The 20,395-nt window shown below is 35.2% G+C and overlaps 2 protein-coding genes across 4 annotated transcripts; one reads left to right on the top strand and one right to left on the bottom strand.

The window, feature by feature from the left end:
- The first annotated feature begins 266 nt into the window (after positions 1–266).
- On the top strand, positions 267–10,771 carry LOC126975778 (poxin-like). 3 transcript variants are annotated; one of them, XM_050823818.1, is made up of 6 exons: positions 388–426; positions 4,396–4,506; positions 5,259–5,449; positions 8,590–8,706; positions 8,972–9,163; positions 9,818–10,771. In XM_050823818.1, exons 3-6 carry the CDS (start codon positions 5,306–5,308, stop codon positions 10,097–10,099), a joined length of 735 nt encoding a protein of 244 aa, XP_050679775.1. In that variant the 5' UTR covers positions 388–426; positions 4,396–4,506; positions 5,259–5,305; the 3' UTR covers positions 10,100–10,771. The 3 variants fall into 3 exon arrangements, with proteins under 3 accessions (XP_050679773.1, XP_050679774.1, XP_050679775.1); XM_050823816.1 differs by lacking the exon at positions 4,396–4,506 and having other exon boundaries at positions 267–426; XM_050823817.1 differs by lacking the exon at positions 4,396–4,506 and having other exon boundaries at positions 313–426; positions 5,249–5,449.
- LOC126975766 (peroxisome assembly protein 12) lies at positions 10,762–20,208 on the bottom strand. Its single transcript, XM_050823800.1, has 7 exons — positions 19,934–20,208; positions 18,652–18,760; positions 17,130–17,332; positions 16,472–16,701; positions 15,224–15,377; positions 14,755–14,840; positions 10,762–12,825 (listed from the first exon to the last, which is right to left on the bottom strand). Exons 1-7 carry the CDS (start codon positions 20,051–20,053, stop codon positions 12,711–12,713), a joined length of 1,017 nt encoding a protein of 338 aa, XP_050679757.1. The 5' UTR covers positions 20,054–20,208; the 3' UTR covers positions 10,762–12,710.
- Positions 20,209–20,395: the final 187 nt, after the last annotated feature.

The raw sequence follows: 20,395 nt of genomic DNA, 5'->3' as shown, positions 1-20,395 counted from the left end.
TCAGTATGACAAATCTCTCTGTTAGGTATAATCGTATATATAAAATGTTTAAGTAGGTATACTTAAAAATTTTATATTGCGATAAAACCTTTAGTCGCGAATACAACGGGCATCTACTAGAATAATGTATTTATTTCTCTTTCTTTTAGTTAAATAATGTACTTGCGGAGTTGAGTGAAGTGCGCCTGGTATTCGGCCTACGTCACACAGGTCTCTTATCGTTCAACAGTCCAGACCCCGGTGATCTCAGCGTGAGTGCACCGCACAAAGCCACAGAGTAATGTTAGTCATTTCATTATTCATGTTGCTTGATGTTATCAGTTGTTATCAGCGAGAGGTGACACCGACATGGCAGGTGAAAAAGTGTTGTCCCAGATATATTTGATCGGTTATTGTGCAGTAAGCAGTGTGCACTCCTTTGCTTTGGTAAGTTTATTTATTTATTTAAACTAATATTATATAGAGGAAATATTTGTGTTTATGTATGTATGTTTGTAATCTTTTTACACAAAAACTATTGGACCAATTTCAAAACTTCTTTTCATCATTAGAAAGCTGCATCTACACTGAGTGACATAGACTATATGACATATAAAAAAATAGGGGTCCTTAATAACAATTAAATAATATAACCTAAGGTGTGAAAAATTTAGTCATAAAAAGTATGTCATCGCATGCGCTGCGGAAACTATTGATGATAGAACAAAAATATGTTCTGGTGTTATAGAATGTATCAATAGCTACAAAAAAGGCTGCGATGCCATATGTCCAACTGTTGTAGATATGCCACTATAACTACTTGTTTTAATGTTAATTTTAAAAGTTCAAAAAAGTGCCGACAATAATCAAACCATATTATTCATACCTCTTTACTATACCAATACCTTATCCCATTAAATGATATTTTATTAGAAACCGTTTTAATACCTGTAAAATACTTTTTAAATTATTAAAATCGGATTCCATTTAAAAGATATAACCATATTAAAAATGTCAATCTAAAGAAAGTAATGCAATAATAACTAAGTGAAATAAAACTTTTATGTTAAGAAAAATAAATCTATAGTCCGACTTAGTAGACTTTCTACTACCACGAGATCGGTATCTTAGCGAGAGAAACCGCGGGACATTGCTAGTTTATGTATATATAACTAGTCTTACTATAAATACTGAAACAAAGAAAATAAACAAAAATCTATTGCAAATAACTTTTATAGTGTGCTAGTAGTTTAATAAATAAATATACTTTAAACAATTTAAAATATAAAAAACTTATTCGAAGTGGTCTCCATTGGCTGCAATACAGTCCTTTAAACGTTGAGGCCAGTTATCAATAGAAGCACGCACTCTTTCCATCGGAAAATTCTTCACTGCCAATCGTACGGATTGTTTTAGGGACTCCAAATTATCATGGCGTATAGAGCGAGCCGTACTCTCTAGAGCTGACCATAAATCATTATCGAGCGGATTAAGATCGGGACTAGACGACGGCCAGTCTTCAGCTCTGATGCGGTCCGTTCGTTTCCAACCAAGACTGCGTAGATCGAGCTTTATGACCCGGCGCCGAGTCTTGCCGGAAGGACCATTCTTGGATATTGAACATAGTGTTGTACAGGGGCTTCACTACCTTCTCAAGAATGGTATCTTGATACACTTGTGCCGATGTTTTGGTACCTTTTTCAGAAAAGTATGGCTCAGTCACTCCTTCATAGGTTCATTCCCCACAAAACCAGTACTGAAGTCGGATAGTGCCCACGTTGCACTCTGTCGACTAATTGGATAGCTTCCTTAGAGCTTTTAGCATAAATACAGTCATTTTTTTTTTGTTAAAATGTAGCTCAATTGTATAAATTTTCTTATCCGCAAACAAAATTTTTCTGTGACATGTTGCCTTTGCATACCGCTTAAATTGTTGTTTCGATTTTATCACCATATTCTTTTTAGTTAAGTTAAGAAATGACCAGTACGTCTCTTATAGGCTGTAAGTCCTAACTCTTAAAATACGCGACAAGTTTCTAGGTGCTATCCTCATCTCCCGAGATAAAATCTTTTGCTTTCGGACAGGATTTCGTCGAATTCTTTCCCTTACTGCTTTGAACACCTTTTTCGTACGAACTCTAAATGGACGGTCAAATCTTTTCCTGTCACAAACAGAGGAGGTCTCATTGTACCTATTAATAGCCCAGTCCACAAACATTTTACTAATACCAAGCGAATGGAGAGTTTTAAAAATTGCATTTGGTTCCATACCTACTATGTGTAATGCAATCGCAACCATTCGGTTCTTTTTATCACCCCACTCCAAATATCGCAAAATACTTATTGTATAATGGCTACAAAATGAGAAAACTCAATGAACAATTATATAAATTATTATCTGAGATAAGTTTTAAATTAACTTAACAACTGATATCGGTTGCTAAACCATGTTATTAATCGGTATAATAAGAGAGTTAATTTAATTTGTAAAGTTGTATGAAAAACCCCAAGAAACCTGCTATCTCCTATCAAGTACTCTCTTCAGAAGGTATAGGAATGAGGTGAGGAAATGAACCATGCTTAATTTAATCCCCACATGACATTTAAGATCGTCAGTAAAAATGCCTTAAATTCCTAGCCTAGTATTGGAATACTGAGTAGCGAAAACTTTAGCAATTGCCTATTCAGCGGGCAGCTTAGAGGCAAATTGACAGACACTTGGGGTCATAAATAAAGCAAAGTTCAAACTGGCTCACATTCTAGGGCAGGGCCGACGAATATTATAGATTATCACTGGTGTGGTGCACCCGAGTATCACTATTTGAACGCATGAAACGCAGAGCAACTCGAATTGTCGGCAATCCGGTACAAAAAAAATGTCAAAAAAATACCTAAATACTTCAAACGAGCATATTACAATTAGTCAAGGTAGCTAAAAGGAAAAAAAAAATTCTACATCAATAATTTGAAGTTTATGCCAAGTTAAACATTATAAATTCAAACATAACATTAAAATCTTATATTATTACGAAATTTTGAGTGCATATTGGGTAGGTCTGAGAATCGGACAACATCTATTTTTCATCCCCCTAAATGTTAAGGGTGGTCCACGCCAAATTTTGTTTTTTTTTTGTTTAATTTTTTGACATTTTTTTTTAAATTTATTTGATTATGAGTCAGCATTAAAAAATACTTACAACTTCAAATTTTCACCCATCTACGATCAACAGTTACTTTTGTATCGCGATTTTAATATCGGCAATTCAACGTTTGCTGGGTCAGCTAGTTAGTATATAATAATATAGATATATTTATTATACAATCTTAGATTAAGGAATGGTCATCGCTGCGCTCCAAGTAGATACCGCAGGCGTAGTCGCAAAGTGCGATAACTAATACTACGCCCAAGTGGGCGTACTCAAGCCAGTCTCGAAAAATGTGTGACGTTGACGTGCCAGATGTTCTGTTAGATTTTGCTAAAAATTGAAACTAAAATGCCGGTTGCGTAGTGAAACTTTGTAACAATAATAATACTACATAAATAAGTAAAAACTGGGATCACATATCATCATCATTAAGTTTATTAATTTGAATGTAAAAAAATAACTCGAAGAGTATGTTACAAAATTATAAAGATGCCATTGAGTGTCAAGAGTGCCACGCACACAAGCGTCAAATAGTTGCCGTAATAAAAAACCTATTGTTCCTAGGTAGTGCGGTATCTAGTAGGAGCGCAGCGGAGACCAATCCTTAATTTAAGCATACAATATAATATATCATATTGATAAAGTTTTACACATATTATGTATGCCTTCAAAGTTTGAGGAATTCTGACCTTAAGCCAAGAATTTTTCATATCAGTTCCTATACAGCGTAGGTATGAGGTGATAAACATGCAAAAAATACATACATAATAATGAATTGCCTTTGTTTGTTTGTTTGCTATTGTCAGTTACAAGAAACAACAATCTATCAAATGTTATCCGATAACTGCGGTCAATCACATTTGATTATCGGTATATAGGTACATATCTACAACTACAACAATAATACTTGCTACATTTTTAACGGTACACAAAAGTCACGTGAAATGTTGAGTTATAGAATTCGATAGGTATAAGACTTAGATTAAGGATTGGTCTCCGCTGCGCTCCAACTAGATACCGCTCTACCTAAGAACAATAGCTTTTTTATTACAGCAACTATAAGAAAGATGCTTGTGTGCGTGGCATCTAAACACTCAATGGCATCTTTCAAATATTACATACGCTTCGTGTTATTTTACATTGAAATTAATAAAATACAAAATACTTACTGATGATATCCATTATCCAAGTGTCTTTCTTATTTCTTGTAGTATTATTTTTACAAAGTTTTACTACACAACCCGGCATTTTATTTTCAATTTTTATAAAGTTAAACAGATGTACGTCAACGTCACACATTGTTAGAGACTGGCTCGAGCACTTTGCGATTACGCCTGCGGTATCTTATTGGAGCGCAGCGGAGAACAATCCTCCATTTAAGGTATAAGATATAATTAAAAATACTTTACTGTGAGTCAGGAGATAGGGAAATTCGTTACTCGAGTTATCTAGTTACATCTACAGATATCATTTTTATGTATCTCTAACAGTCTTACAAACAAACTTGGTATAAAATTATACCGGAGAACAAACCAAGAATATGCAAAATATTTAGAAATAGACATTTTGCATAATATAATTGTTTTATTCGGACGTATAACGTTTCCGCGTTTATTTGCAAGGCTGCCGACATTCGGAAACTTCACAAATTAGAATTATATTTTTTTATTTATTTAGTGGCACGGGATGCATGTCCATAGGCCAGAATTATCATTGTATTGACAGTGTTGTCAGTGATACAGTCAACATTTTGCATATTCTTGGTTTATTTTCCGGTGTTTAGTAAAATATATTTTTTAATAAAAATACGGGACGAGGCGAGCAGGACGTTCAGCTGATGGTAATTGATTCGCCCTGTCCATTACAATGCAGTGCCGCTCAGGTTTGTTGAAAAGCCCAAAGGTGTTAAGTCTCATCTGCCCAGTAATTCCACAAGCTACGGCGCCCTTCAGACCGAAACACAGTAATGTTTACACATTACTGCTCCACGGCAGAAATAGGCATCGTTGTGGTACCCATAATCTAGCTGGCTTCCTGTTCAAAGGAGCCTCCCATTGGTAGTTATGAATAGGCAATAATAAACATCTCCTCACACCGTTATCATTATTAATAAAAACTAAAAGTGAATTTTAGGTTAGGTGCACAGTGAATAATTAATAGCGTGAGTAATAGTGACCAGCATGTCGAAGCGCACAGTGCTCAATGAGGATTACAAGGGGCTGGTGGAGTGGTTCCCGATTCCCGCGGAGCTGCACGAAGCGGACGGGCGTAGGTTTGCATCTTTCGGCTCCGTGCTGCCCATCCACTGCTGCACTCCACAACAGGTGATATTTTCGTCCGAAAAAAACTAATTAAAACTTATTAACATATTTTTTTACTGAATTACTTACATTAACCTGCTCACGACGAAATGACGACAGTTGTTAAATTAAATACATATTTTAAAAAAACTTACCTAACACAAAAAATAGCGTTTTATCTACCTAAGTCAAGCGTATGCAAGTAGTTTTAGGTACGGTCCTGACGCTATGGAAAAATTTTAACAAGGACAATAAAAAATACGGCTAATGATGATGAAAGATTAATCTCGAACGATATTTGTTTTAAAATAAATTTATCTTAAGAGAAAGATCTTTGACATACGTTTGTCAATCTAAACATTGTGGCTAAATTGACTGAGGTACTTGTTTGCAATTTTCATATTTTTCTTTACAATATTATATCAATAAATAAATGTATAGTATACCTTATCTACTTTTTAATTTGTACCTGGTAAATATACAACAATATGTAGCGGTCCGAAATTTGACCTATCGCGGTCCGCCTTTTGCCGACCCTTGACCTAAGTATTTAAAAATAGGAGCTAAATATTAAATATTAATATTCAGGTGATAATTGAAACATTAGAATTAAGCTACGGCTACACCTGTACGTCAAATAAGCGGGTATGTTGCTGTGTTTTTACATTAGATTTTTGTAAAAGTTACATTTTTATACGCTTTATACTTCTGTACCTGTATGTTTGTAACCGACTTCTTTGGGCGCGATTTTGACCCCTTTTAAAAGGCTAGATTTCGTTCATACTTTGTAGATTTATCGAGGACCGATGACATTACACTAATTTGATAAAATTATTCAATTTGCAAAATATGATTTTTGTTAATTTATATAATTTTCATCTATATAAGGCAGGAATTGATGTTAAAGTACTTTATAGTTTTAAAAATACGCTTTTATAGAAAATTTAACTAAAAAATGAAAAATAAATAATAGTTAAAAAAAACTAAAAAGCGCGCTTTATATAAAATCAACTAAAAAATAGAAAATAAATTTAAATTGAAAATAGTGTAAAAAAAAATATATTTTATTGTAAAAAAAGCGTGGGGTGCTTTTTAAGATATTATTAAAATAATAATTCTTCTACACCCCACGCTTTTTTTTTACAAAAAAATATATTTTTGTTTCACTATTTTCAATATAAAGCGTGCTTTTTAGTTTTTTTTAACTATTATTTATTTATTTTAGTTAACCCAATTTTCAGGCGGACTGCAGATGAAAACGTGATCTGGAAAGGTCTTGAAATGTCGGGTTACCAAAAATAAAAATGTAACTTTTACGCAAAAATGGGGAGAGTGGGGGTATTGGGAACAGTTAGATAAGTAATTCTTCGCGCCGCACAAGAACAGCATTCGTTTAACGGACGTATCCAGCGCCCTTCAGTGCGTAAGATATAGTGAGAGTGAAAGACCGCACGCGTGCTGTCACTGTGCGTCGAACAATTTTCTTTGCGATTCTGTTATAATTTTTGACCTGTGCTTTAATAGATGTAATTTTTATATATTTTTTTTATCAAAAGCATCATATTTCGTTACTACCATGCACGTAATATCTGTTTTCAAACCTTCTGTGGTTTGAAGTTAGCAGCAAAAATTCAATTCAAGCTGGCGGTCATTTTCATTCATATTATCTACTTCGGGCAATTGGGAATGGCGTCAGGCTGGTAATTGGGAACGATCGCAATTACCCATAACCCACCCGTTTTTAAATTGCTCAAAATTCCATTCGAGCGACAGAAAAAATAAAAATATTTGCAGATCTTCACCATGCAATCGATCATCTTAAAAGTAAAAATTAAAAAACCAACCAAAGAAAAACAAGTACAACTAATACTCGATAATCACAAAAGGCATATCAGCCTGGGGCCGCATACGAGTTTTTCCGAGAACATAATCTGCAAGTCCTTTAATTTCCTCCCCACGTATCTCACAAAATGCCGTCACTAGACCTCACAATCTTCAGTTCACTGAAGATGGCTTACTTTAAGAAATGTGTGCTCTATATGGTTAACAATCCTGGGATACGAATAACCCAATACGAGGTTGGAAAACTTTTTACAAAGGCGTTTAACTAAATAGCTAATGTAAACAAGGCTGTCACTGGATTTAGAGCAGCTGGAATTTATCCTATGGATCCTAACACCAGTCAGACTCTAGTCTGCACTACTTCATACAACTGAAGCTGATCAAAGTTTGAATGTGTCCCTACATACAATCAACCAGAGCCAAACACCAATACATGTGCTACTTTTATTTCCAAAGCACGAACCACTTCTATGTGATGAAATAAGAGACATTCTACAATTCTCAGGTTTTATCCAGCGCACCAAAAATCAATTCGAGGAAAAATGAAAGTGGGAGAAATTCTTAATCTTAAATAGAAAAATTTCCGAATAGTGAATAAAATAATACAAAGTCAAGCCACAAGTCAAGGGTAAAGCAGAAAGAATGTTTAAGAAGGCTTAGCAAGAAAATGAAAACGAAGAAGATTTTATTAAATAATGTGCAACGAAAGTTATGAATGCCCACCGACAGAGGGTTGAATTCTATGCGCCATCTGTAAACTCTGGGCACATGAAAAATGCACTGCTGGTGAGACTAGTAAAGGTTACGTGTGTGATGTGCGTCAACCAAAACAAGTGTATTAATAAAGATTGTGTGTTTCCAATTACCCCATACCGTTCCCATTTACCCCGCTGGATGATCTTAATTACCCCATAGGGTCATCAGGTAAAAATAATGACCAAATTTTTTCTTTTCATTCATATTTCTAATAAGAATTTTATTGTTAATTTTTTTGTTCAATTGTAAGTAGCTAATTAAGCAATGTTTAGGTTGCAATGAAAGTGGATTGTCTTAGTGACTTTTTTCTATCATTTTTGAGCGTTGGAAGTTAAGTGTTCCCAATTCCCCCACTTTCATCTAACACTCGCGTTAATCAAAGAAAATACTATTAGTTTTGTAACTAAAATTCCAATTCAATGATATATGGATATTACGATGATGAGTTTGACGTGAGTTGCACGTATTAGAAGTGTATGATTATTTTTATGGCACAAATGACCACTCCGGCACACAAAATCATGGGGCAGGGCAGGCACAACAATAATGATTGCGTAACATTTCAGATTGAAGAGAGATCAAAAACAACCCATCATTACTGCGACGTGTTCACAGACGATCCGCTACGTGATCCCCATAGCGAGTTGGTCTACGTGAGACTTGACGAAGACTCGGCGGAAAAGGTATGTGTATATAGATGTACGAAAGCCACGGCTTTCGCAGATCCATCCACAAGAAGCCATTGATGCCGCCTTGTTGTTAACACATTCTGGATGGTCATAACACAGTCCTTGGCATGATAGGAGAAATCTATATCAGAGATGCAAACAATTTGTTGCAATCAGAGAGGAACCTGGTGCCTAAAATATTGTTCAAATGCAGCAGTGCAGTCTTGGTGTTCACAAATGACAATGGTTTTATGTGAATACCTGACAATGAGGTGCGCAGGTGTTCCTGAACCGAAGCAAACGCATTCTGCTGTTATCGAGCGACGGGCGGGTGGCGCAGTGGCAGAGCGCGCCCACTTTCGAGTCCAGCAACACGTTCGTGGCGGGCGCGCCCATCGTGTCGCAGGACGGCCAGCTGGTGTCAGTAGTGACGGCCCGTCGCGGGAATCACTACGCCGTCTCCACCTTCGAGGTACCTCACGCCATCACTATATCAGTCCATTACTATTTTAAATCAGTCCCCGTTTCCCAAAACATGGCAATTTGCAGCAGCTCTACAACACGATATTCATCCATGAGTTGTTCTAGGCTATATATCTCAGTCGAACTGTTAACACCTCTGGTCTGGTGAACAGTGTGTGATTGATTTATTTGACTGAGTTAAATGTCGAAGACAGTATACGATGTAGAAGAGACTTTAAATTGACTGAAAATGCTACCTATCGACATAATATTTTATGGTGGTGTTACGATTGAGAGTCGCTGTTTTTTTTAATGAAAATAAGGAATGAGACGCGCAGGACGTCCAGCTGATGGTAATTGATACATCCTCGGCCCTGCCCAATGCAGTGCCGCTCAAGATTATTTATTGAAGAGCCCACAAATTCTGTCTTTGTGGTACCCATAATCTAGCCGGTGCAAAGGAGCCTCCAACTGGTAAAAGATTTAATGGAATAAAATGCGACAATCGACATCGTAGTAAGTGCCCACAGTGCTGCCGCCTGGGTGACGATGCTGTTCACTGGGGGGATAAGTTATGAGACAGACATTACGAGCTAGAATTGGTCGACGAGTGTGATTTAGTTGGTCGTTAGTATCAACTAACTATGTATGCGTCACTGCGCAGAGCGAGGGAGGGTACTTCGAGACGAGCCAGCCGTGGGAGGTGCGCGACATGCAGGAGGGCGGCCTCCACTACGCCGACCACGTGTTCCTGAGCCGCGAACCGCTCCGCGCGCACGTGGCGGCGCTGCCCCCGCCCGGGGACGATGCGGGGGCGCCCCCGCGGCCGCTGCTGCTGCGCGGGCCCGGGGGCGGAGGCCGCGTGCTGCTGGTGGCAGGCTCAGGCCGCCAGCTGGCCCTCATCTACCTGGCGAGCGTGTTCACCGACGACATTCAATACTTGTGATCTACACCACTGACTTGCGATTCTATAATATGTCATTTCGTAGGTACAAAAGTACTTTTGTAACTATCTATACGCAGTTTCAAAACAAATTTATATGTAAGTGGGTAATTTTCTCTTTTCAATTTTATTCAAATCTTCAACGTTATCAAACTGACCTAGGTATCTTAATTTACCTACACTGTAACATTAGGTACTGTCACTTTAAAATGACATTTCACTATTTTACTTGAGTTTAGGTTACCTACGAGATCCATAATGTCTCGATGACATCTATTTCGTCCATCATCGCTATTATCTGGTTACAATGACGCTGTACTTTCCTACCAAGTGTGAGGTCATCTGAGATGCCTACATTCTAAGCAACATTTATGCTTGATAGGGCTTGAGAATCGCGGAACTATTCCAAAATGCCTCTTAATAAAAAAACGTATTTTAAAGTATATTGATAGACATATTATGTGCATTCATTATTGATATTACTCGTATAGAAGTAGGTCGTTATAATAACACAAGTTTTATAGGTTAGTATTAAGTATCTTCATATAAATTGAAGGACAAATTACTTGTTATTTTGTATATTGTATATAAATGTTGATATATGATTTGTTAATTACATTAATACGTAATTTATTATTATATAAGAGTTGAATAAAAACATCATATTATATGAAATATTGTTTTATTTAACATTTTGTATAAATCCACAGCCATAACTTACATAAAATATCAATATAAATAATAAGGACAATAACCACAGAATAGAGAAGGCGTAGGTACTTATAAGTAACCACGACTATATGTAGTCACTAGATTCGCCTGTACACAACAGAAACAAATACACTTGAGCGGGCATGACAGTCTACCACGACCTCCACCCACACACAAGATCAGGGTATACAGAATACAATCTTAGGTGTATCGCAACGGTAAAAAAGTACACACATAACTATAAAAAGTACCTAATAATTTGATAACAATATAATAAGTACAATACCTACACAGAGATGTCACTGCTGTCATAGAAAACCCAAAATATTAAAATGTCACGTGCCTCAAATAGTTGTCAAAACACGCTAACAGCTGGGGGTACTCTGTCTTTCCTATTTTAATAGATGAGATTACTAGTATATGCAAAGGTACTCTGTGGACAAGACGACCATACTAAAGTGAACAATATTAAAGATAGAGTAGTAATACGGGTGTCTGACATATTTACTAAATTGTTAAAACTAACCTTGTTAGCTTAGGTCTCCGCTACGCTTTTTTATTACGGCAACTATTAAATGCTTGCTGCGTGGCATCTTGACACTCAATGGCATCTTTCAAATTTTGTAACATACGCTTCGTGTTATTTTACATTGAAAATTGAAATTAATAAAATACAAAATATTTACTGATGATACGACGTCTGGGAATCCACGGCATTATATTATAATATCAGTATTTTTAGATATGGTTGAACACAATATTCATTAATAAATATTCACAATGTTAATAATTTCTCCTTAATTAATTATTAACAATTATACCACATAGTACGTATGTTATAAAATGAAAAACGACGTGACTATCTCTATAGGTACTTTAGAGGTGTACTCTGAATATCACAATCATGTTGAACAAAATCAGTGTGAATTAATAACAATATCGAGTTAACAGTTGGTCATGGTTCACAGATATACAATATCTTAAAAAAAAAACCCTGTACGAGAATTGACATGGATTTGAAGAGGAAAATAAGGTCATCGCCCTGGTCTCAGTCCAATGGCGTATAACTAGCGCGGCGGCTCAAACGAATAAGGCGGGCTATGTTTAGTATTAATACAAAACTTTCGTTTTTGCCACCGCTCGCACGCACTCCCCAGGGTACATGAATGAAATGGGTGTGTGGGTGGGGAAAAATTAAAATGGCCGCAGGCAGAGGTGTCCAAACTTTTATGACTGGGTACGTAAATAATCTATTTGATTACTTTTTTAAATGTGCCAGGAAACAACCTGCAAATCAGTATTTTTTTGTTCCCACTATTTACTACCAATTTACGCCTCAAGATATAGTACAGGATTTTTTAACATCATAATATTCATAACATCATGGTAGGAAGTTTTACCACCGGAATAAGATTGTTTACCTTTATAGAAAATATGCAATAAAAATATCACATAAAAATGTTCATTACGGCGTTTTCACAAAGCAGTTAAAAATGTGACATAACATGACAAAACATTTTTTTTGCTCACCGACCGCCGACCTATAGATATAGGAAAGACAATGTATTTACTTTTTATTGCTTTAATTTTTCGTGTATATATAATACTTGGGGTCCCAAATTTTCAATGCTTGCTAATGTTGTAGAATATATGATAACCACAACTTCAGGCAATTCTTGTTCTATTTAAAAACTCAACCCAAATAAATAGATGATTCTGAGTTTTAGGAATAAACTGTTCAGACTTTGATTTATATTTTTCTAGAAATAGTTTTGTAATGGAAATATTATATAAATTTATATATTTTATCCTAAAAAATCAAACACATATTTAACTCCCGTGTGAAAGCACATTTAGAAACCCAAACTGCGCGTGTGGGCCGTTGGTAGTTGGTCGCTACTCGCTACACGTCCACATACAGCCGCACCAAACTACTCTCGCTGGCAGGCAGCCGCGTGCGCGGACACTCGGCGCGCGCTCGCACGTGCCGCGACACGCACGTGTAGCAGAATACATACCTGGACAACACACACATTACAGGCAATACAGACTGTGTTCAACATAGACCCCAATAAGAATTAAAAACACTAACACCTAAACCATAAATAAAAACAAGAAGGTACTTAAGAAATATTATGTCCTAATGCAAGGCGAATTTCACCTATACGAGGGGCGTTTAATAAACAGTGAGAATAAGGTGCAAACACTTTGGAACCAAAAAAAAGTAAATACCTACTGAGTAAGAGACTAAGTGCCGGCAGAAGTGAAAACTTGAACATTAACGTTGTGAATTTTTGAATATTGAAAGGTTAGGAAATAATTTCGAACGAATTGCTTTATTTATCAGTATGAAAGTACTAGCATTTATGTGGTTAAATACAATATTCATTTATTGCGCTATCGTACACAAAATGACAATTTATATAACATAAACAATTTAACACTTGAGAACATATCATTCGCAGTCTTACAGTGGAACGGCAAAAGTGTGCTTACAGACAATTTAAGCACACTTTTCTCCTTAGTCATGTGTCAACTGTGTGTCAATCAACAAGCCTAAATGTGCTATAAAAAATGCTTAAATAATACATTAACTACTCAAAAAAAGATGGTGTGACTTATCATAGGTAAGGTTATTTTATTTATATAAGATTGATATGCAAATAGCGTAAGTAATTTAATAAAACGAATATTTTTTCATTAAATATGGTACAATATTATTGACAAGTCCCCAGACAAGACCCGCTTGTCAGAATGAGACAGATGAAAGGACACAGTCAGAAATGAAAACAATAGAGTCGTTTTTTTAACTGACTTCAAAAAAGGTGGAGGTTCTCAATTCGTCGGTATGTTTTTTTATGTTTGTTACCTCAGAACTTTCGACTGGGTGAACCGATTTTGATAGTTCTTTTGTTATTTGAAAGCTGGTGCTTCCATGTTCCACGTTACTAGTTACATTATATTTATAAATTAGATTGTATAAAAATACATTTTTTTTTATACATTTTGTAATGTGAACAGCTTACAAGAATGTGATCGCTTACGTACTAGTGCTATTTACACGTTATCACGGAAGTATATTAGTAACCTAGTGATAATTGATACTTATTTACATCGCAAATACGTAAAAGCTAATAAAAAGGCATAAAGGGCATTTATTTTCTCAAAATTGATTCCTTTACAATTATTTTTGATGTCATTTCTAAAATACTAGATACTACTATCGCTTCTGAAACAAATGGCGCTCTGAGAGAGAAGAAGCGGCGCAAGAAACTCTCCCAGCATTCTTTTTTTGCGGACAGAGGTTCGAAGCTGATAAAGCGTGCAGGTGTGCAGGATGACGAGTTTTTAAGAAAGAAATTTTAAGTTAAGAACAAAGATATTAAACAATTTGTTATGTTTTTAAAGTGATAACCCTCACTCCTGGCATTAATTACACAAGGCTTTAAGTCACAAACTGAGAGTTGAACAAATGATACAAGATTTTATAAACGTTGGCGCAGTCGGAATGAGCGCTCGCACGGAACGCGACAGTTCGCGGGTTCGAGTCCCGCATCTTCATAAGATTTTGTTTTCAGTTTTATTTGTGTAACAAAGATATAGTTATATTAGATTAAATTTAACGGCATCATACGCTATAGCTACATTTTTTATTGAATGAACTGCGCTAAGTACGCTTGTTATGTTGAGAGACTTGTGGAACAATGGCGAAATGAATATATAATGAATCTCATAATTGAAAACTATAGCTAAATTATTTTAATATTATATTATAATCGTTGCAGACTGTGAGATTTTGCAGTTAGATATTCTCACACCATAATTACGCATTAGACGTCCGCTGTTCTAATTAATACTAAATCACTACTTACTCGCGGATGTTATAATGGATGGTACATGGATAACGCGGCTGTGTATATTATAATATTTCTATGGAGGTAACATACCCTGAAACTGGGAGCACTGTGGGAACCTTCCAGCTCTGCAGACAAACTGGACACTTGTTCGTAAAGCGAGCGGCTGTCTCGTCTCCCTGAAAATGATGAGCGTTGGGACATTATTGATGAACATCCGCTCCGTTAGCACAGCTTAATTTGTTGTGTGATATATAGACCAGCCTTTGAAAATGATAAAAAGTGAACCAAAATAATAGTAGGATGAAACCCACGGTTTTTCTCGATTTCGAGATAAACCGTTTTTTACCCTAAAACGATCATCTGTCGATAAAGATCTGAGGTCGGGAAGTGGAAAAGGGGGGGTCCCTTTTCCACTTCCCGACCTCAGATCGCCCGTAATTTATTTTTCCCTTAATTTTTGTTATATTCTCGTCATTTACCAATGGGTTTCATCCTACTATTATATTTTTTGGTTCCAAAAATTATCGACCCTGGTCTAATATAGTGACTGATAGCTGACCTGTGGCGGGGGCAGGTTGGTAGCGGGCGCGAACTGGGGCGTGGCAGTTGCGGGCCGCGTGTCCCACCACCGCAGCAACTGAACCAGAAATGCTCCCCACTGCATGCTGTCCCACACCACACTCCATAACATTGGGAATGTCACCATTGCCTCACTGTTTACCAAACACTTATTAATAACTGCCTCCAATACAGCTAGGGTAAGTAATAGCATTAAATGTAGTATTTTTTATCACCTAAATCCCAAGAAATATTTGAGTTATTCACAGATTTTAGTCGCTGCTTTTGGCATTACAACTATAATAATCGATGTATGGAATCTTTAAATGGTTATTTCTTGCCAATCAAATATTTTAGAGTGTTCCCTGCTTTTGGCATTTCAACTATAATCGATCTATGGAACCTTTAAATGGTTATTTCTTGCCAATTAAAGATTTTAGAGTGTTCCCTGCTTTTGGCATTTCAACTATAATCGATCTATGGAACCTTTAAATGGTTATTTCTTGCCAATCAAAGATTTTAGAGTGTTCCCTGCTTTTGGCATTTCAACTATAATCGATCTATGGAACCTTTAAATGGTTATTTCTTGGCGATCAAAGATTTTAGTGTTTTACCTGCTTTTGGCATTTTAACTATAATCATCTATGGAACTTTTAAATGGTTATTTCTTGGCGATCAAAGATTTTAGTGTATAACCTGCTTTTGGCATTTCAACTATGATTGATCCATTGAACCTTTAAATGGTTATTTCGTGGCGATAAAAGATTTTAGTGTATAACCTGCTTTGGGCATTTCAACTATAATCGATCTATGGAACCTTTAAATGGTTATTTCTTGGCGATCAAAGATTTTAGTGTTTTACCTGCTTTTGGCATTTTAACTATAATCATCTATGGAACTTTTAAATGGTTGTTTCTTTTTTTTTTAAACCAAATATGAATTTTCTATTTGTATTTTTAACTTCATATTTGTATGATTGTCACAGTAGTTAGTAATATTTTCTGAGCTTAGCTGAATCAGAATATCCAATAAAGATAAATTTATCAAGAAGTAGCATTTTTATTTTAGTCAGGAATAGTCCCAGGAGCAATTGTTAAAAAAAAGGTTACTATAACATAAATGAATTTATTAATAATACCACGCCTATGTGATTGGAGCGATCATCTTCAGGCTATCTATTAAAAACAACAACAAGAACAACAGAATTGCCGACTTTGACTGATGAATGAATCGTCAAACAAATACATACCTAAATCGTCCTCTGTACAGATTAGAAAATAAATCAGTCCATGTGTTTTCCTGGGGATCTGGAGGAGGTGCGTTAGTTAATGTAAGCCGCAACAAAAGAAGTGGCAGGTTCGGTGCTTGTGAGCGGCCAATCAAGTACCGCGCGAATACCACTAGCTTGCAACACTCAACTACAAGATGTGCTGTGGAATATGCATGGATAGCAGCTCTGCGAGCTTGGTCACTTTTGCTCTAAAACAAATAATTTGTGCAATCATTCAAACTATAATACAACATTATTTAGGTTAGGCTATAGGTTAACAAGTTTTATACATTAACTTTTTTTTATAACAATAAGGGATGAGACATGCATGATGTTAGTTGATATGCCCTGCCCATTACAATGAAGGGCCGCTCAGGATTCTTAAAAAACACAAAATTTCTAAGTGCCACTACAATTGGCTCGTCTCCTTGACACATTAGATGTTAAGTCTTGTTTGCCTAGTAATAAATTTTACTAGCTAGGGCGCCCTTCTGACCGAAACACAATAACATTTACACATTACTGCCTCACGGCAGAAATAGACCACATTGTGGTACCCATAATCTAGCCGGTGTCCTGTGTAACAGAGACTCCCACTTTAACCAAAAAATATACTTCAAACAAAACCAATACACACCTTACCAAGTCTGCCATCTTCATTGTCATCTCTCCATTTGTTGACAAGTGTCTCAATCTTGTCTCTTAAGTATGGGATTAATACAAGAAATAATATAGAACATTTCTCCAGCCTATCTGATAATCTTGCCCCAGAGTTAAACTCTGTATTGGGTGTGATTGGTGCCCTCATTAAACCATAGAAACACTCAGAAAATGAGGCAGCTGAAATATAGGTAAGTATATATTATTAGTTTCACTCACCATTGAACACATCTTGACGAATTGAATTGTTGGTTTATGTATCCAGTCATGACATCAATGAGAAGAATCTTAGACATAGAAAGCTATATGGCTATCACATTACACTTACATTTATACATTTCTGGTACAACCCCACTTATTCTTACACATTATAATAAACTAGCTGACCCGGCAAACGTTGTTTTTCCATATAAAGTATAAATCACGCGAGATTTTTAGTTTTATAAGTAGTAAAATATTGCATATATATATAGTACATCATTTTGTTCTATTGTCAATAGTTTTTGCAGCGCACGCAAAAATAGGTTTTCGATTTTACACCTTGTGTTACAAAATAGCAATTTTATTACGGACCCCTAATTTTGAAAAAAAAAACATTGCCTATAGCCTTCCTCGATAAATGGACTACCCAACACTGAAAGAATCATTCAAATCGGACCAGTAGTACCAGAGATTAGCGCGTTCAAACAAACAAACACTGCAGCTTTATAATATTAGTATAGATTAACTTTTTTCCATCAGGTTACCAGGTACCTAAGTTGTGAGAATGAGTAGTTAATTCTCACAACTTAGGCACTTAATTTTCATGAATCATGTTAAATTAAATTCATAATTGAATTCCATTTACTGTTTGGCAACAAATAGCATAATGTTTTAGTAAGAAGAAGGTTCTAGAAGTAACATCGCCAAGTTAAGCATGTCACCTCACTGATATATTATAGACCACTGACAAGTAGTGATTTAGTATTAATTGGAACTCCACTTCCACATCATTCAATGTTAAATACAATCAAAATAGTATATACAATTATACCACACTACATTAAACATTTAGTTATACAAATCAATAAAAATAAAATATTGAAGTAGGTGTTACTTCGCGGAAATCCATAATTATCCATCTCGTGCCAGATTTTGGCGAGACAGCACGTTCTGAGGATGCCTCGTGTAGAGGCGAAACATGTGTCGAATTGTTTAAAAACAAATATTGGGCGGAATTAACACTAAAGAAAACTTAAATCATTTGTACAAATCAATATATTATTGGTGATTATTCATTATGAGATTATTAATATATTCATTTTGCTGTCAAATTGAATAACACTCTCCCAATATCCTGAGCTATGCAAGCATATATAGCAAGTTAATTTATGTAATATATAATTCAAATTCAAATATTTTTATTTAAAACTATAGGATGTGACATCACTTATTGAAAGTCAAAAAAACTATAGGCCACAGTCACTGCGATACTATTAATTGTAAACTCCATAACTCACCATAATGTTTTAGACAATGATACTGAAGGAAACAGTCCAACAATAAATAAAGCTCGTCATAATATTTTCCACACCAACCACATTTGTCTGGGCTGGTTACTGATATAAACTGAAATTTTAAATATAAAACGATTTACTAATAGAAACAAAATACTTGATTATTGGTTGACCATAGTACTGATATTTTTTAAGTGATAGTTTGTATAATAAATCACTTTCATACAGCACATGTGAGTATGAAAATCTTTGTGAAAAGATTATTTTGTTTTGTAGGGAGTATTCTTTATAATAAATTAAACCATTTTCCTAACATGTTTCCAATGAATAGCTTTCATTGGAAACAGAGTGAAAAACTGGTAGCAAGGAAAACCACATGAAGGTACAGAAAAATTATTAGAAGTCATAGGTTATAAGAATATAATGCCTAAATATGTAAAGATACAATTTAATGTTTAGTTGATTATAAAATATGTTTTTTAGATTTGACTTTGTAATCTCTAATTCGATAATTTGTTATGACACAAAAACAGTCTTATCTATATAATATAAAATTTTTGCTTAGCTTCCTACATTCATAATAATACAGTATTTGTACATAAGAATAAATGGATAATTAATATAGATTTATTATTATTTTTTAATAATTTAATATCATAAAATATGGTCCAGGGACTGAGGGCAAGTCCATGTATCATGCTTGTGGATAAATACTACTTGTAGTGGCTGGATGATATTGTCATCAAAAAGTAAATATATTTATAGTTTTATTATTTCTTGATTTTGTGCTTACATAATACCTTTTTATATTTACAGTGTGTGTTTGGTGTATCTCCTGAAGTCAATTTAAGTTGTGAAGGTTATCATATAAAATACTATCAATTTATTTTTTTACATATATAAGAACATGAGTACTAGAGTATATATATGAATATAAGTCAAGTATTGATATAAAAGAGTAGGAATGAGATTTTCCACTGCCCAAGTGGTGGTAAATGGTAAAAATTTTAGTGTGTAATTTCTTGACCTATGTGAATTACTAAAGTTTGAATTTTAAACAAAAAAAATATGGATTGGTATGTAACAATACATATGAACCTCTTAAATTCCTCATCAGCAACCTCAGGTAGCACTTTTCTAAACCCAATCCAGAAATTGTCATTTAATACTGATAAGAAATTTGGCATGCTAATTGTCTGGTTTTGGATGAGCATGTCTACTGGTAATCGTTAAAATGGACTTGGAAATGCAGCATGTATTCTTCTTCACATAAACATTAACCTACCTCAATAAGTTTTCTCAATGCTGGTTTAACAGTCGACCCTAGGGCTTCCTGGGCAGTTACTTGGAATACTGAAGGAGTTCCTTGTAGAGTTCTAGTCAAGTGTGCAGCATATACGGCCATTATTTATGTATAAATTTAATACTGTTTTTAATCGATTTTTTATCATTCACTTTGCTTCAGGCAATATTTAGCAGTATTCTGTATAGGTGGTTGTTAACGTTAGAATATAGCGTCAATTTTCTAAGTAGTAAACACTAAACAGCTGATAGTGACAGCTCCAAAGTATATTTTTTTTCATTTCACTCCACAGACTAATATGATGCTTACGTTTCACTCCTTTTTGGAGACTGGCTCGCACATTCCATGCATCCGCCAGCTTCTTCTTTCATTGACTAACATTGGAGGTTTTATGCACGTTCATCTTCAAAGTGTTTTTATTTATTTTAAGGTAGGGAAACGAAT

The sequence above is a fragment of the Leptidea sinapis genome, chromosome 37 (genome assembly GCF_905404315.1).
Source record: "Leptidea sinapis chromosome 37, ilLepSina1.1, whole genome shotgun sequence".
Lineage (NCBI taxonomy): Eukaryota > Metazoa > Arthropoda > Insecta > Lepidoptera > Pieridae > Leptidea > Leptidea sinapis.
Note: the sequence above shows the minus strand (reverse complement) of the source record. Positions and strands in the feature narration are given on the sequence as shown.

Bases quoted from the DNA above. Each gene is read 5' to 3' on its own strand.
- LOC126975778 (XM_050823816.1), top strand. From the start codon at position 5,306: ATGTCGAAGCGCACAGTGCTCAATGAGGATTACAAGGGGCTGGTGGAG. The intron at 8,707-8,971 runs GTATGTGTATAT...TGAGGTGCGCAG, and splicing joins ACGAAGACTCGGCGGAAAAG to GTGTTCCTGAACCGAAGCAA. The intron at 9,164-9,817 runs GTACCTCACGCC...GTCACTGCGCAG, and splicing joins ACGCCGTCTCCACCTTCGAG to AGCGAGGGAGGGTACTTCGA.
- LOC126975766 (XM_050823800.1), bottom strand. From the start codon at position 20,053: ATGGCCGTATATGCTGCACACTTGACTAGAACTCTACAAGGAACTCCT. The intron at 16,702-17,129 runs GTGTGTATTGGT...TATTTGTTTTAG, and splicing joins AAGATGGCAGACTTGGTAAG to AGCAAAAGTGACCAAGCTCG. The intron at 15,378-16,471 runs GTATGTATTTGT...TTTGGTAAACAG, and splicing joins CTGTACAGAGGACGATTTAG to TGAGGCAATGGTGACATTCC.